The 13,286-nt window shown below is 48.6% G+C and overlaps 1 protein-coding gene across 1 annotated transcript; it reads right to left on the bottom strand.

Moving 5' to 3' along the window:
* Window positions 1-2,306: 2,306 nt before the first annotated feature.
* Window positions 2,307-13,146, bottom strand: LOC121465318 (all-trans-retinol 13,14-reductase-like). Its single transcript, XM_041678539.1, has 11 exons — window positions 12,882-13,146; window positions 10,407-10,589; window positions 9,839-10,080; window positions 8,462-8,663; window positions 7,492-7,689; window positions 5,448-5,567; window positions 4,321-4,459; window positions 3,935-4,044; window positions 3,691-3,857; window positions 3,376-3,535; window positions 2,307-3,128 (listed from the first exon to the last, which is right to left on the bottom strand). The coding sequence occupies exons 1-11, from the start codon at window positions 13,063-13,065 to the stop codon at window positions 2,983-2,985; spliced, it is 1,851 nt and encodes a 616-aa protein (XP_041534473.1). The 5' UTR covers window positions 13,066-13,146; the 3' UTR covers window positions 2,307-2,982.
* Window positions 13,147-13,286: the final 140 nt, after the last annotated feature.

The following is a 13,286-nucleotide window of genomic DNA, read 5'->3' as shown; positions in this document are numbered from 1 at the left end:
AGGTGCTTGTGTTTTGAAGGACTCAGCTCACAGGCTTATATATCTTCCTAGCTTCCCCAGTGGATCGGCTCTTCCCACTGCTCACTGATAGCTCCTTCTGTCTGCCTCTTCTTGATCTCCAGCATGACTTGTTCTGATGTCACTGTGATCTCCCCAAGAAAATTAAGCCCTGAGAGACAGCCATTGGTGTCCTATCTGTCTAGTATGGTTAACACCCTCCACCTCCACCCCTGTACCCACCAGGGATTCGAGGGTCAAATTTCCTGTTGGAAGTGTATCTGAACCTGGGGCTCATACAGCTCTTCCAGGTCACGGGTTGCTGAGACCGTACACTTGTTGACTCTTGTTCTCGAAGGCAAGACTTAAGATAGATTTTTAGGAACCAAGATGGACAGTGAGAGGACAGACACACGACATATTCCCAGGGTCCGCAGAGCCTCTCCCTTTGGACTGCTGACACTGTTCCCTGTGTTGGCAGACACAGCGGGATTTCTCTCACTTGAAAAGCTGCACTGGAAGGGGATGGCTCCCACACAGAAAGTCATTTGAGGTTGTCTTCTATAGGTAGACCACTTGAAGCATGATTTTCTAGACTGTGTGGATGGTGCCGGCCCAGCTGAGGCGTCCACACCAGGGCTGGGCTCGCCTATGGAAGCACACGGAGTCTCAAGCAGTGCTCCCGTAGGCTATTCTCAGCTTGCTTTCTGCTCAGTTGCTGAAGGGCAGTTTTGTAATGGGAACCTGCTTGTCACAGATGCTAATAGTTTGTTTTCTGCTATGGATTATAGAAGCCACTTCTGGACCGAACAGCTAACTAAACGTGCTAAGGTGTTTTCCCTGGAGACGGAGCTCTGTGCTCTGAAGAACTCCCCTGGTAGTGATGCTTGCTCTTCTCTCTTCTCCAGGGCCTGGCGTGCTTTGCACATGTTCTGAGCCATTCGAACGAGGAAGGGTTTTACCGGGCCCCCGCTCTGATTCAGTTTTCTCTTAAGTCTTGCTGGGAAGGTTCAATTTGGCATTTCCTTAAGAAAGCTGTAGAGTCAGGCATGGTGAAGGAAGCCTTTAAACCCAGCACTCAGGAGGCAGAGGCAGGAGGATCTCTTGAGTTTGAGGCCAGCCTGGTCTAGAATAGCAAGTTCCAGAGAGCCAGCGTTACACAGTGAGAGCCTCTCTCATAAAACAAGGAAAAGCGGCAGAGATGTTGAGGTTTAATCCAAATCCATCATGGTGACTCTCAGGTACATTTAGTTTCCTGCTCAGCTGTTACTGTAAGTATTTTTTTTTTTTTTTTTTTAAGACAAGGTTTCTCTGTCACTTTGTAGCCTGTGCTGGAGCTTGCTCTGTAGACCAGGCTGGCCGCGAACTCACAGAGATCTGCCTGTCTCTGTCTCCCAAATGCTGGGATTGAAGGCATGCGCTACCACTGCCCAACGTATTGTTTTTTTTAGTTTTTTTTTTTTTTTTTTTTTTTTCGAGACAGAGTTTCTCTGTAGCTTTTGGAGTCTGTCCTTGAACTAGCTCTTGTAGACCAGGCTGGTCTCGAACTCACAGAGATCCGCCTGCCTCTGCCTCTGAAGTGCTGGGATTAAAGGCATGTGCGACCACCACCCAGCAACTCTAAGGATTTTGGCTGAGAAAACTTGGGTATGAGAAACTTCTCAGCCTGCAGAGCACAGCAAACACCCATGAAGGAAGCCTCCTCACACTGTGATAGGAATTTAACTCAGACTACCATGTTAAGTAAATGACTGAATATTGTAATTATTTTCCTTGTTTTCTTTACCCAATGAGTAGATTGCCACTGTTAGTCATGTTTTGTATTTTCACCTCTTTGTAACTTAACTGTAATGGCTTAATTTTATTTTTTTAAAGCTTACTGTGGTATAATAAGTGTTTTCCAGTTTATTTTACTGAGCTGCTAGTGCATCTCAGTGGAGTTTCATGTCGTTATTGAACAGAAACCTAAATAAACGTCAGATATTGACAAACTGAAACACTGCATGTATTAATACCATGCGTAAATGAATTAAAATTGGCGCCTTTTCAGCCTGAGTGAAAAGTTTTAAACTTTCACCATCTTCACCACTGATTCTTATAGATGGAGAATCCCTACTCTAGAGCCCAAAGCAGCTTTGTAATAGTAGGAACTCATGTGAGAGATGATACAATGCTCACAAGTTTAAAAATATTACATAAGATGTTGTGCCTCATCCATGTATATGAAACAAATGAATTTGACGTTTAGTCTGGGAGCCCATTCCCCAAGTTATCTCGTATGTATTCAAATATTACAGACTCTGAAGGAATTCTGATTCCAAGGAATTTGGAAACCAATACTCCGTTTTTAATATGTGCCAGCAACTAGAAATGTCAATCGCTAGGCTCGGTGATCATTGGGCTTCCTGTATTCAGGCCCAACGTCTCCACTCTCGTCCCCTCCCTGCCAGGCTGGCCATTTTGTAGTCAAGATCTCAGCGGGCTGGTGTAAGGGACATTTTGCAGGTGCAGTGGTATCTCTTGGTCCGTCTCTGATTGGAATGCTCCTTCAGGCTGCTTCTGTCTGAGGACAAAGCTTAAGGCCGAGAGCCCCTTGGCTCTCACTTTGAGAGTTGTCACCCCAAACCCATGCTGGTCATCCTTCCCTTTGACAGAGGGGAGCAGCACAATACTAGAGTAGGTAGAGCAAAAAGCTTCAGGACAGAACTGGACCAACCTACTCCAATAGCCAACACCCTCAGGGGTTCTGAGTGTTTGACGCTTGCTCAGTGCTGGGTGTGGGGAAGGCATGGGAACATTCTTCATCTTGAGACATCAGGGCTGTGCAGCCCACACTAGGCCTTAGCAGGGTACAGAGGAGAACTCGATTTGCAGCAGGATTCAGAAACAAAGCGCTTTTGAATATATGCACAAGGAAGTACAGCAGAAGGACACCATGAGAAAGAAGTTGGGGAGGTGCCGTTCTCTGGCTTAGCTCTGAATGGGCTACTTCATCTTCTTCTTCTGTTGTGCCTGGACTTTTGAGCCAAGAGCCTGCAGATCCGAGTACAAGTTCCTCTTCAGGATGGCACTGCTGCACAGCAAGGCCCCTTGTAGGGCTCCTACCAGCCCACACGTGAAGATATCTTGGCCTAGAAATCAAAAGCAGTGGTCCATGAATGTCTACCCACATGAGGAGGGGAAAGCAATGGTTCTTGTGTTCATCCCTCCATTTCAGGGCCACCAAAAGAGAGACAGCTTCAGATAGACCCCAGGACTGTAGTTACCCAAGGTAGCCCAGCTCCTAATATGGGAGCCGATGGGAACAGCGGGGTCTGAGGATGGGAATAAAAGATTGTGTCAGGGAAGCCCAAATTCTGGCAAAGTGAAGGAATGTACCTGTCAGGTAGAGGTTGGGGATGGGAGTTTGGGCTCTTAGGGAAGCCATCGTATAAGGATGCAGGCGAGCCAGGTCATGGTCGGCCCCATAGGGAGCACCTCGGGGAGCAGCCAGATAGTACTGGTTGGTCAGTGGGGATCCCCCAATCACACTGTCCACCTGAGGAGGCAAAAGGGCATAGCAAAGGTGAACAAGGGAATCTGCAAGGACCTGACCCTTCCTCGCGACTGTTACCTCAGGCTGTACCCCTGCACCCAGGAAAGACAATCAAGGCGTGTGTCATCATCTCCAGCATTGTGAACATCAGCCCCTACCTTGCCCTCCAGCTGTGGGAAAAGTTTCATGACCACGGACATAGAGGCTTCCATGAAGGCGTTTTTGAGGGTCTCATAGTCAGAACCCCGCTTGCCCTTTGGCTCCTCCTGCCACTCCTCAAACCACTCGAAGGCCATGGGTACCAGCACAGTCATGGTGGATCGACCTGCAGATATAAGGCCACGTTCCTGCTGCATTGCTCCACCTTGACCCACACCCACTCCCCTGGACCTAGAGCCCTACCTGGAAATCGGTCCTCCCAGGTTGGGTCCTTGGTTGATGGGAAGGCAATGAAAAGAAGGGGAATGTGTTCTGGAGCCTTTTCCTTAGGCATCGAGACGTAGCGTTCCATCCTGTAAATGAGGTGGGTGTGACTGCCAATTCTCTAGGCCATTTTCCTCTGAAGCCACCAGCAGCACCCAGAAGATGGTTCACTTCCAGAAACTCCCCACAGGGTGAAACAGACACAGCTTTGGTATAAAAAGCCTTTCTGGAAGTACACTGGGGACCACACACCTGCTTCCTCAACATACATCCTCCTGCGATTCTTAGAACCATGTCAAGGGTGGAAGCATGGTCCTGAAGGTTGAGGCCCCGAGCCATCAGTCTTCCCACCCCTCCCATCTTACGCTTTATCCATGTCCGTGTCAAAATAAACATAGTAGTTGGTGGACTGAAGCTTCAGATCCTCCTTGGTTCCTCTCAGGCAGATGAAAACTGAGAGCATGCTCATGCCAGGCCTTATCATCGCCAGCTGCTTCTTCACATCTGTAGAGGGAGCCAGTGAGCACTGCACTGCAGGAGCTGTGACCAGACAGCTCCTCCTGCCAGGACAGCCTCAGGATACTCCCTTTCTGACCTGCAGCTTGCTGCTCAGCTGCCAGCATCCACAGAGACAAAGCCATTTTTACAGCTCTTCCTACAAAATCCTGGCAGGGACCTGCTCTTCCTGGCTGTGTCAATCAGCCTCAGGTTCTTTCCTCCTCTACCAGCTCTGCTCCATTCACCATTGGTCATAGGTGCCGGTTCCTACACTGCTAATTCACAGCACCTCTGGATGATCAGACTGCCTCAGTCATCCCCCTAAGAAACTGTAGGTGCACACAGACAAGTGTGTCCGGATGTGCAGGGAGGAGTCAGAAGACAAATTGGTTGTCTTCTTCTTCTTGGGGATCTAACTCAGATCACCAGACTTAGCAGCAAGTACTTTTTTGGTTGTTGTGGTTTTAGCCTTTGAGTCATCTCTATGTCCCTTGTTGTTTGTTGAGGCAGGGTCTCACATAGCCAAGGATGACTCTGAATTTTTCATCTTCCTGCCTCCACTTACCTGGTGCAGGTTTACTGCTTGCCTGTTTGTGAGGATCAAACCCAGGGCTTGATGCATTCTAGGCAAGCACATTGATCAGCTGAGTTTCACCCCCAGCCCTCTTCTGCCCTTCGAGAGTCCTTTTCTATTAGAGTCCCAGTTTCTCAGGCAGGGGAAGGCAAATGTCCAGGCTTTGGATTCTCAGCCTGACGTCCACAGCCTACACATTGACAACAGACATAATAACATGGTCCTGAGAGCAGCTCCGCCATTGCCTCTGTGAAGTGCCCTTCACCTGTGCGGTCCTGGGTTCCCCAAATGTAAATGTGATGGTGCTGGTAGCAGAGGGGAGATCGGCAGCCAGAGGGGTGCCCACAAGAGGACGAGCATCACCCAGGCTGGGTTATAAGCTCCACAGTAGAATGCCAGTTCAGAGGACCAGCCTTTTACCTGGCAGACAGCGGACACTCTCTGGCACTAAGTGCTGGTAGGTATTGAACACTCCTGCATTGGAGATGACGACGGGGCAATAGATGTTCACCAGCTCGTGTCCCTTCTCGACACTGACACCTGTAGACATAAGAATATGGCTGAGCTTTTGTGAACTCCTGAAGAAAAGAAGGATAGGGGTGCAGTGAACCCAGGGGATCACACACGTCAGATAAGTGCTAGTTATATCCCAGCTCTTAAATGAGTTATTTTTTTCGCTGGCACAGAGGCTGCCCTTGAATCTGCTTCTCCATAACTCTTTTAAATGGTGTGTGAAATTTATTCACACTGAACCCCAAGTTTGCATTTGCACCATTTAAATAAAATCAATGTTGGGTCTGGAGGTCTAATTAGCAGCTAGTTGAGAGAAAGGAATCACAGAGTCATGGGTGTCTGTAAGATGATAGGCACAGCCGGGCGGTGGTGGCTCACGCCTTTAATACCAGCACTCAGGAGGCAGAAGCAGGTGGATCTCTACGAGTTCAAGGCCAGCCTGGTCTACAAGAGCTAGTTCCAGGACAGGAACCAAAAAGCTACAGAGAAACCCTGTCTCAAAAATCCAAAAAAAAAAAATAAAATAAAATAAAGAAAAGATGATAGGCGCATGGAGAGAGGGGGAAGGTTATTTTGTTTTGGCAGAGCAGAAGGAAGTTCTCTTTTGGAGATCACAGCTGAAAGAAGGTCAGTGAGCTGCTACTCAGCCTCTCTGAGCTAGCAGGTTTTCACCCTGGCCTTTGACTCCAGAGTCTTAGTGAAAGCAGAATGATAGAGATTTAATTAAAAGCTTCTTTGTCAGCAATGACATAGCCAGTGCCTGCAGGAACGGTATTCCCACATTGCGGTGGACTGAGGAGGTCGGCTGCTGCTAGAGAAGTGGGCCAGAACTGTGGAACCACATTCGCTGGCTAAAACAGCAGCAGATTAAAGTGCAGCCTCTGTGCCAACAGAAAAATAACTCACTTAATGGCTGGGATATCACTCAGTGGTACTGCACTTGTCCGGCGTGTGTGAGGCCCTAGGTTCACTGAACCCCTAACCTCCATAAAATAAAATCGAGGAAAACATGAAATACATTTCTCTCAGAGCCGTAGCTGTAGCCATGGCATGGTGACATATGCCTGTAACCTAGCATTTAGGGGGTAGAAGCAGGACAACCAGGCGTTCAAAGGAAAGCCTCAGGTATCCAGTAAATTTGACGCTAAGTGTGGATCACATAAGACCTTCCCTCAAGAGATTAATTCTGTCTGTAGCCACGTTATCCAGATGACTCCTAGTGTTCCTCTAATCAAAGCAAACCCCAACACACACACTACTCCCTAGCCTCAAATGCTTCTGTGTTGGCCGTCTCTAGCTCTTCTCACCCACAAATAAGGTCTTGCTCATCTTTAGCCAAGTGCTCCCATCTCAAGAACATTGGTTCTCTGAAGTCCCGGGCCTCCCTCACTGCTGCCAAGTTCTACGTCCACAGTGCTCCCATCACTCAGCTTCATGAATCACAAGAGTTTCTGAGGTCCGCTATAGCCTCTGTGTCCGACCTCATCTCTGGCCACTCTCACAAAACCCTCATGACAATCCTGATCTGTTGTAACAACTGTATTTTTTCCTTTGTTTTGTGTGGTGGTCAGGGTGCTGCAGCCCACATGTGGAGCTCAAAGGACAACTTACAGGGTCAGTTCTCTCCTTCCAACATGTCGGCTGTGGGAATCAAACATCAGGTGTAGTGGCTGGAATATTTACCCACTGAGCTGTCTCACCAGCCCAGACCCAAGGATTTTACCCTGAATGTACAGGCTGGTTCAACTATAAAGACACATTAGGTCCTTTTCACCCCAGCCCAGTGACCCCTCAGCTCAGTGCAGGTCTATCTTTCTTTTTTTTCCCTCCAAGACAGTGTTTCTCTGTAGCTCAAGCATGCCTGTAACTCAAAGAGATCCACTTGCCTCTGCCTCCCGAGTGCTGGGATTAAAGGTGTGTGCCATCACCGCCAGACTATTAAAGGTCTTACCACAGGCTCTCCCAGAGGAGTCCAGCAGCACACCCTGTACGGGAGCATTGGTGAGGACAGCACCCCCGGCACGCTGAATCAATGGGATGGTATGGAAGGCAATCTCACTGGATCCTCCTCGGGGGTAATACGCTCCTTGTATGTAGTGGTCAACCAGGAGAGCATGCATTGAAAAGGTGGTGTGGCTGGGGGTTACGCCTACAGAATGTAAGGAGAGAAAAGATGAGCGGGCAAGAGTGATCATTTGGCACCATTCTGGAAGAAACAGGGCTTCTTGTGAAGGGTCATGTGAGTCCATCCCAGGATCCCATGCTCCTTTTGAGCTTAGTGGGATATAAATACTCTCCCTGAAAACACTATCTTGCAGACACCAAGGAAGTCACTGACACTGATGGCTAAAGAGAAAACTTGCCCTTGAGCAGTGTGACAGTCTCAACCTCAAAGCTGAAATGGAAAGATCACCGAATCAAAGCCAGACTAGCCTACAGAGAGTTCCAGACCAGCCTGAACAAAGTCAGAACCTGTCTCAGGGGTGAGCGATGTGGAGGAGAAAATGCACTGGGGATGTAGCTCAATTAGCAGGGTGCTTTCCTAGCATGCAGGAAGGCCTGGGTGTGCTCTCCAGCACCACGAACCCAGGCGGAGAGGCACAGAGCTCTAATCCTAGCACTGGGATGGGAGGCAGAAGGATCAGGATTCAAAGCTTGCCTGGAAGACCTTGCCTCCAAAAAAGGAAGAGAAAAGAAAAAAGGAGAGAAGAAGAAAAGATAAAATGGAGAAGAAGAAAATCTTTTAGAAAATAGATAAAAAAAGAATTTCTACCAGATTTCAGCAGGGGGCAGACTTCTTAGTCCTTATCCACAAACTCCAGCAGGCCTGGGTCTATTCTGGCTTGTCAGCTAGGCAGATTGGGAAGAAAGACCAAAAGTTGTGAGAGCAGCTGAGAAGAGCCTGGGCCAGTGGCACCCACCGTAAGTGGGGAAGATGTAGCTGAGAACGGCCTGGAGCTCAGGGGAAGCCCCGAGCTGCTGCAGGACCTCGGCCAGGCTCTGGGTAGATGCTCGGCAGAAGGGAGAGAAACGAGTCAGCAGTCCGAACTTGTTGAGGAGCTGAGTCAAGGGCAACGGGAGGAACTTCAGTAGGATGGCATGAGAGGCTCCACCGGCCACCACCTGTGGAAGAAAGGGTAGGGTGAGTCTCTGGAGCCCCTGTAGGCTGACACCTTTCCTATAGCTGGCACTGACTGCAGACCCAGCAATACTTACTCATGTCTGAAGTTTTGAACTTAAAAACAATTTAAGCTGGGGGTTGGAGAGATGGCTCAGAGGTTAAGAGCACTGGCTGCTCTTCCATAGGTCCTGAGTTCAATTCCCAGCAACCACATGGTGGCTCACAACCATCTGTAATGAGATCTGGCGCCCTCTTCTGGTGTGCAGGCATGCATGCAGGCAGAAAACTGTATGCATAATAAATAAATAAAAATCTTTAAAAAAAAATTAAGCTGAGCGGGCATGGTGGCTCAGGCATGTGATCCCAACAGTTGAGATGCTAAGGCAGGAGAATTGCTATGAGTTCAAGGGCAACCAGAGCCATACACCGAAGCTAGGACTGTATAGCAAGACTGTCTTCCTCATCGCAACACAACAACAACAATGACAACAACAACAACAACAACAACATGGCCCCAGATTTTTCTCCTTCTTCCTACTCAAATGAAAATATATTTGTTTTTCCATTTCCTGCTTAAAATATTATTTTTAGATATATATATATATAGAGAGAGAGAGAATCCAATATATCCCAGTGACCATGACCTATTAATCATCCTGCTCTTCTCTCTGAGTGCTAGCATTATACAGTAGACCACTATGCTCAGTTTATGGGGTGCTCAGAAGTAAGTCAGAGTGTCCTACACGCTAATAAGCATGAGCCTCAATCCTCAGCCCTCAAATTCCTTCCAAAAATCCCGGTCCAGAAGCCAGATGTGATGGCATACACCCAGCAGAGGCAGGTGGATCTCTGTGAGTTCCAGGCCAGCCAGCGCTACACTGTGGGACTCTATCTCAAAAATCAAAAAACAACCAAGAGTCTGGCTCCTCTTAGAGGACATCTGACTTCCTCAAAGTCTGACTCCCCAGGGGTGCCATCTAGAGGCCAGCGTGAGGGCGGCAGCTGAAGAGCCAGGCAGGGCACAAACATACACAAGTGTACACTGCATTCAGGACAGACATGACCAGTCCTTCCTTCCTGCCTCCCTACCTCAGTTCCTCCCAACCAGGTCCTTCAGCAATGAAGCAGTCAGTGTTGTTGGGAATGAACTGTGGATGCTGATTGGGGTTCATGCTACCTTAACTAGCTCCATGTACTTGTCAATGACAGCTTCTTCTTTGGGGAACTTCTCCTTAAGGCCCTGGATGTACTGTTTCCTCCCACTGTACATGGGGAACTCCTTTCGGCCACCGGGCCCTTCTAGTATCATCAGGTCATAAGGAGAGGCCGTGGGAGCCCAGTCCAGCTGCCCTTCAGTGATCTGGTCCAAGATGAAACGGCCAATGTTGCCTTCCCGCATGCGTCCAACATAATGGATTCCTGTTGGGAGGTGGAAAGAAAAGGAGGTACAGATATAAAAGGATAATATAAATGTGCCAAGTAAGGAAGAGGTTTCCCTGCCTGGCCAAGTTCATGCCCAGAGAAGGCTGCCCACCCGTTCTAAAGGAATCTACTAGAACATATACCACTCAATGCTTGCCAGGCCAGACAGAAATGGAGATGCCCAGAAAGAAGTTGGGACCTCCAAAACATACAGGTGGCCCCTAATTATCCCATTGTGCATACCCAATATCACCCCATAGTGCCCGTTCCTAGCCTCCCAAAGACAGAGCCAAGTTCCCAACCCTTTTCCACACAAGCCTTACCAGTGTCAAATTCAAGACCATTTTTGCCGAAGGTATGACAGCAGCCCCCTGCCTTGGCATGTTGTTCCAGGACAAGGACTCTTTTGCCAGTTTTAGCCAGAATCGCAGCTGAGGCCAGCCCCCCAATGCCACTGCCAATCACCACGGCATCCAGCTTCTCTGGTACTCGACTAGCTGAGAATACTGGGGAAGGGAGGAGACAGAGGGCAGGCTTCTCAGACAAGAGCAGGGAGGCAGAAAAGTCAGAGAAGCCAGAGGGGAGGTATCTAGCTTATACTATGTGAGAACCCTCTAAGGCAACCCTGGCCTGCTGGTGCACTAATATGATTCCAGCACTTGGAAGGTGGGTTAGGAGTTCAAGGTCATCCTCAGTTATACAGATGACCTGCAGGACAGCCTGGGCTCATTAGACCCAGTCTCAAAACAGGACAGAAAGAGAGACAGACCCATCTAGGGCACTTTAGCAGAGAACTCTTGATTAATATGGCTTGAAACATTTTACCAGAGAATACTCAGGACCAGGAAGGTTAAACAGTGATGAGATGGGTCTTAATCTCTACTACGTATCTGGGGAGTTTCATATTTTTCAGAGAAAGTAGGAAGCAGCTGACTACCAGAAAGAGGGCAAGAGCACAGGCATTGTAATCTAAGTGCAGACATTTCTGTGAATGCGAACACAGAAAGAGAAGAACTCGGGGAGGGAGGCTGGGGGCTCTGGGAACTGGGCTTCCTTGGAAGAGGCAGAGTCTGTGAATGCCAATGGAGCTGGGGCAGGCAGGGCTGCTCAGAGCTGTTACTCTGAGAGTCACAGCATCAACCTCACACAGACCACTGGTGTGGCTGTCACCTGACAGAACCAACCTAGAAAGCTCTTCCAACACAAGTCCTGAGTTTGTTGTTTCTCCTGCTCTCTTCCTTCATTTCCCCTTTCGTTCTTTCCTTTCCGGGATTCGTTGATATGGGTTTTCTGGAGACAGGGTTTCACTGTGTAGCCCTAAAGGCCTGAACTCCCTGTGTAGAGATCCATCTGCCTTTCTTCCCTAGCATGGGGTTACAGGAATGTGCCACTAGGTCCAGACATCTGTTCATTAAAATCCCTGCCCAGGGCAGATGTGGAGCGCACAGCTTCAGTTCTGGCAATCAGGAGGTAGAGGAAGAAGACTCTCAGTGAGTTTAGTGCCAGCCTGTTTTGTATAGAAAGTTCCAGTATAGCCAGGACTACAGAGAGAGACACTGACTGAAAAAAAAAATTATTGCTGCTCAGGCCCTGGTTGCTCACATCTGTAATCCCACCATCTGTCATCTCTTTATTATGACAGGAGAATCAGTGTGAATTTAAGGTACAGTTGGCCCATACAGCAAGTTCTAAGATAGCCTAGGCTACAAGTATGAGATCTTTGCCCCTCTCCTAATACACAAATAATAACAATAATAAAATACCTGGATTAGTACACCTTAGGCAGTAGACACTCAAGGATCAGGAATACATTGTCAGTCCCCAGAAAGTAGTGAATTGAGGTAGCCTAGGCTAAAGTTTACAAGCAAGAGTCCCCTGGAGATCAAACAAGAGATCCTTGTTTGTTTTTTGAAGGTTTTACATTTGAGGGTTTTGGTTATATGGTGTTTGTTTAGACAGTGTCTCTCTGTGTATTCCAGCCCGGAATTGCTAGTTTGCACCACTATGCCCAGCTCCAACACTTTTTTAGCATCTTGAAGGCTGGGCATGTTGGTCCCTGCTTGTAATCCCATATTCCTGAAGGCAAAAGCAGAAGGGCTGCTCCGAGTTTGAGCCTGGGCTTCATGGTGAGTTTGAAGGCAGTTCCGATCCAAAAGTGAGACTTGTTTCAAAACCACAAAGACTAAAACCCTTGTGAGCAACTCTACTCGTGTTTTACTCAGGTTGGTGAGGAGTGGTGTTCTTATCCCGAAGCAGTAGTGAAACTCTGCAAGTTTATAAAGCTTTAATCCTATGAACTGGGACTACACTTTGCCTATCAAACCACTTGTTGGGAAAATATTCTTTACTGCTCCCCATACAGTGCAGCTTGCACTGGAGCATAGGGAAAAGTTGGTTCTAGAACCAAGTAGGTGAAAGGCCTCTTATTCATTGTGACCTGTTACCTGAACAGATTCCAACCGGAAGGGCTGGATCTAGCCAATGTGCCAAGAGTAGTGCCCGCACCCAGGAGCAAAGAATACTAAGACGTGAGTTCTCACAGCACTTTTTTTTTGGGGGGGGGGGTGAGTGACAGGGTTTCTCTGTAGCTTTAGAGCCTGTCCTGGAACTAGCTCTTGTAGACCAGGCTGTCCTCGAACTCACAGAGATCCGCTTGTTTCTGCCTCCCTAGTGCTGGGATTAAAGGCGTATACCAGCATCGCCAGGCTGCCCAGCACTTTTCTAATGGGCAGACAGGTCCGTGCCCTCCATGAGAAGACCTGAGAACAGTCCTGGAACCCACAGTCCCTCCAGCTGACCTTGTTTGAGAACCTTCTTCCTAGCCTCCTTGTCGGTCACCAGGGGTTCAGGTGGCCGCTTGACGTCCTCGGAGAAGGGGTTCGGGGAGTTTCCGCCAAAGAGACCAAGGTAAACCCTGCGGAGACCCGCCAGCAGCATCAAGGCGAGCAGCAGCAAGGCCAGCAGCAGCGCGGTGAGCCACATATTGCTGCCAGGGCAGGGAAGAAGGCGTCCTTTCCGTCTGAGCTCGACTTTTATGACTGAAGCTCCGCCCCAATAGTTTGTCTTTAGAGGAACAACTAGCAAAGCATGATTGAAGAACTTTGACCAACGCGCAAAGCAGATGAAGCTTGTCTTCCTGGCTCTTTCTATGACGTGTGCGGCGTGGGATTTGCATTCCCTCCTGGGAAATGTAGTTCTAGCAG

Source organism: Microtus oregoni, unplaced genomic scaffold, assembly GCF_018167655.1.
Source record: "Microtus oregoni isolate MIOR12 unplaced genomic scaffold, Mior012 000002F_ref0000024, whole genome shotgun sequence".
Classification (NCBI taxonomy): domain Eukaryota; kingdom Metazoa; phylum Chordata; class Mammalia; order Rodentia; family Cricetidae; genus Microtus; species Microtus oregoni.
The sequence above is the reverse complement of the archived record's forward strand: the minus strand, read 5'-3'. Positions and strand labels throughout refer to the sequence as shown.

Coding starts and splice junctions, on each gene's coding strand:
- LOC121465318 (XM_041678539.1), bottom strand. CDS start 13,065: ATGTGGCTCACCGCGCTGCTGCTGGCCTTGCTGCTGCTCGCCTTGATG. Junction 7,690..8,461: donor CTACATCTTCCCCACTTACG/GTGGGTGCCACT, acceptor TACATTCTGTAG/GCGTAACCCCCAGCCACACC. Junction 3,536..3,690: donor TCCCACAGCTGGAGGGCAAG/GTAGGGGCTGAT, acceptor TTGCCTCCTCAG/GTGGACAGTGTGATTGGGGG.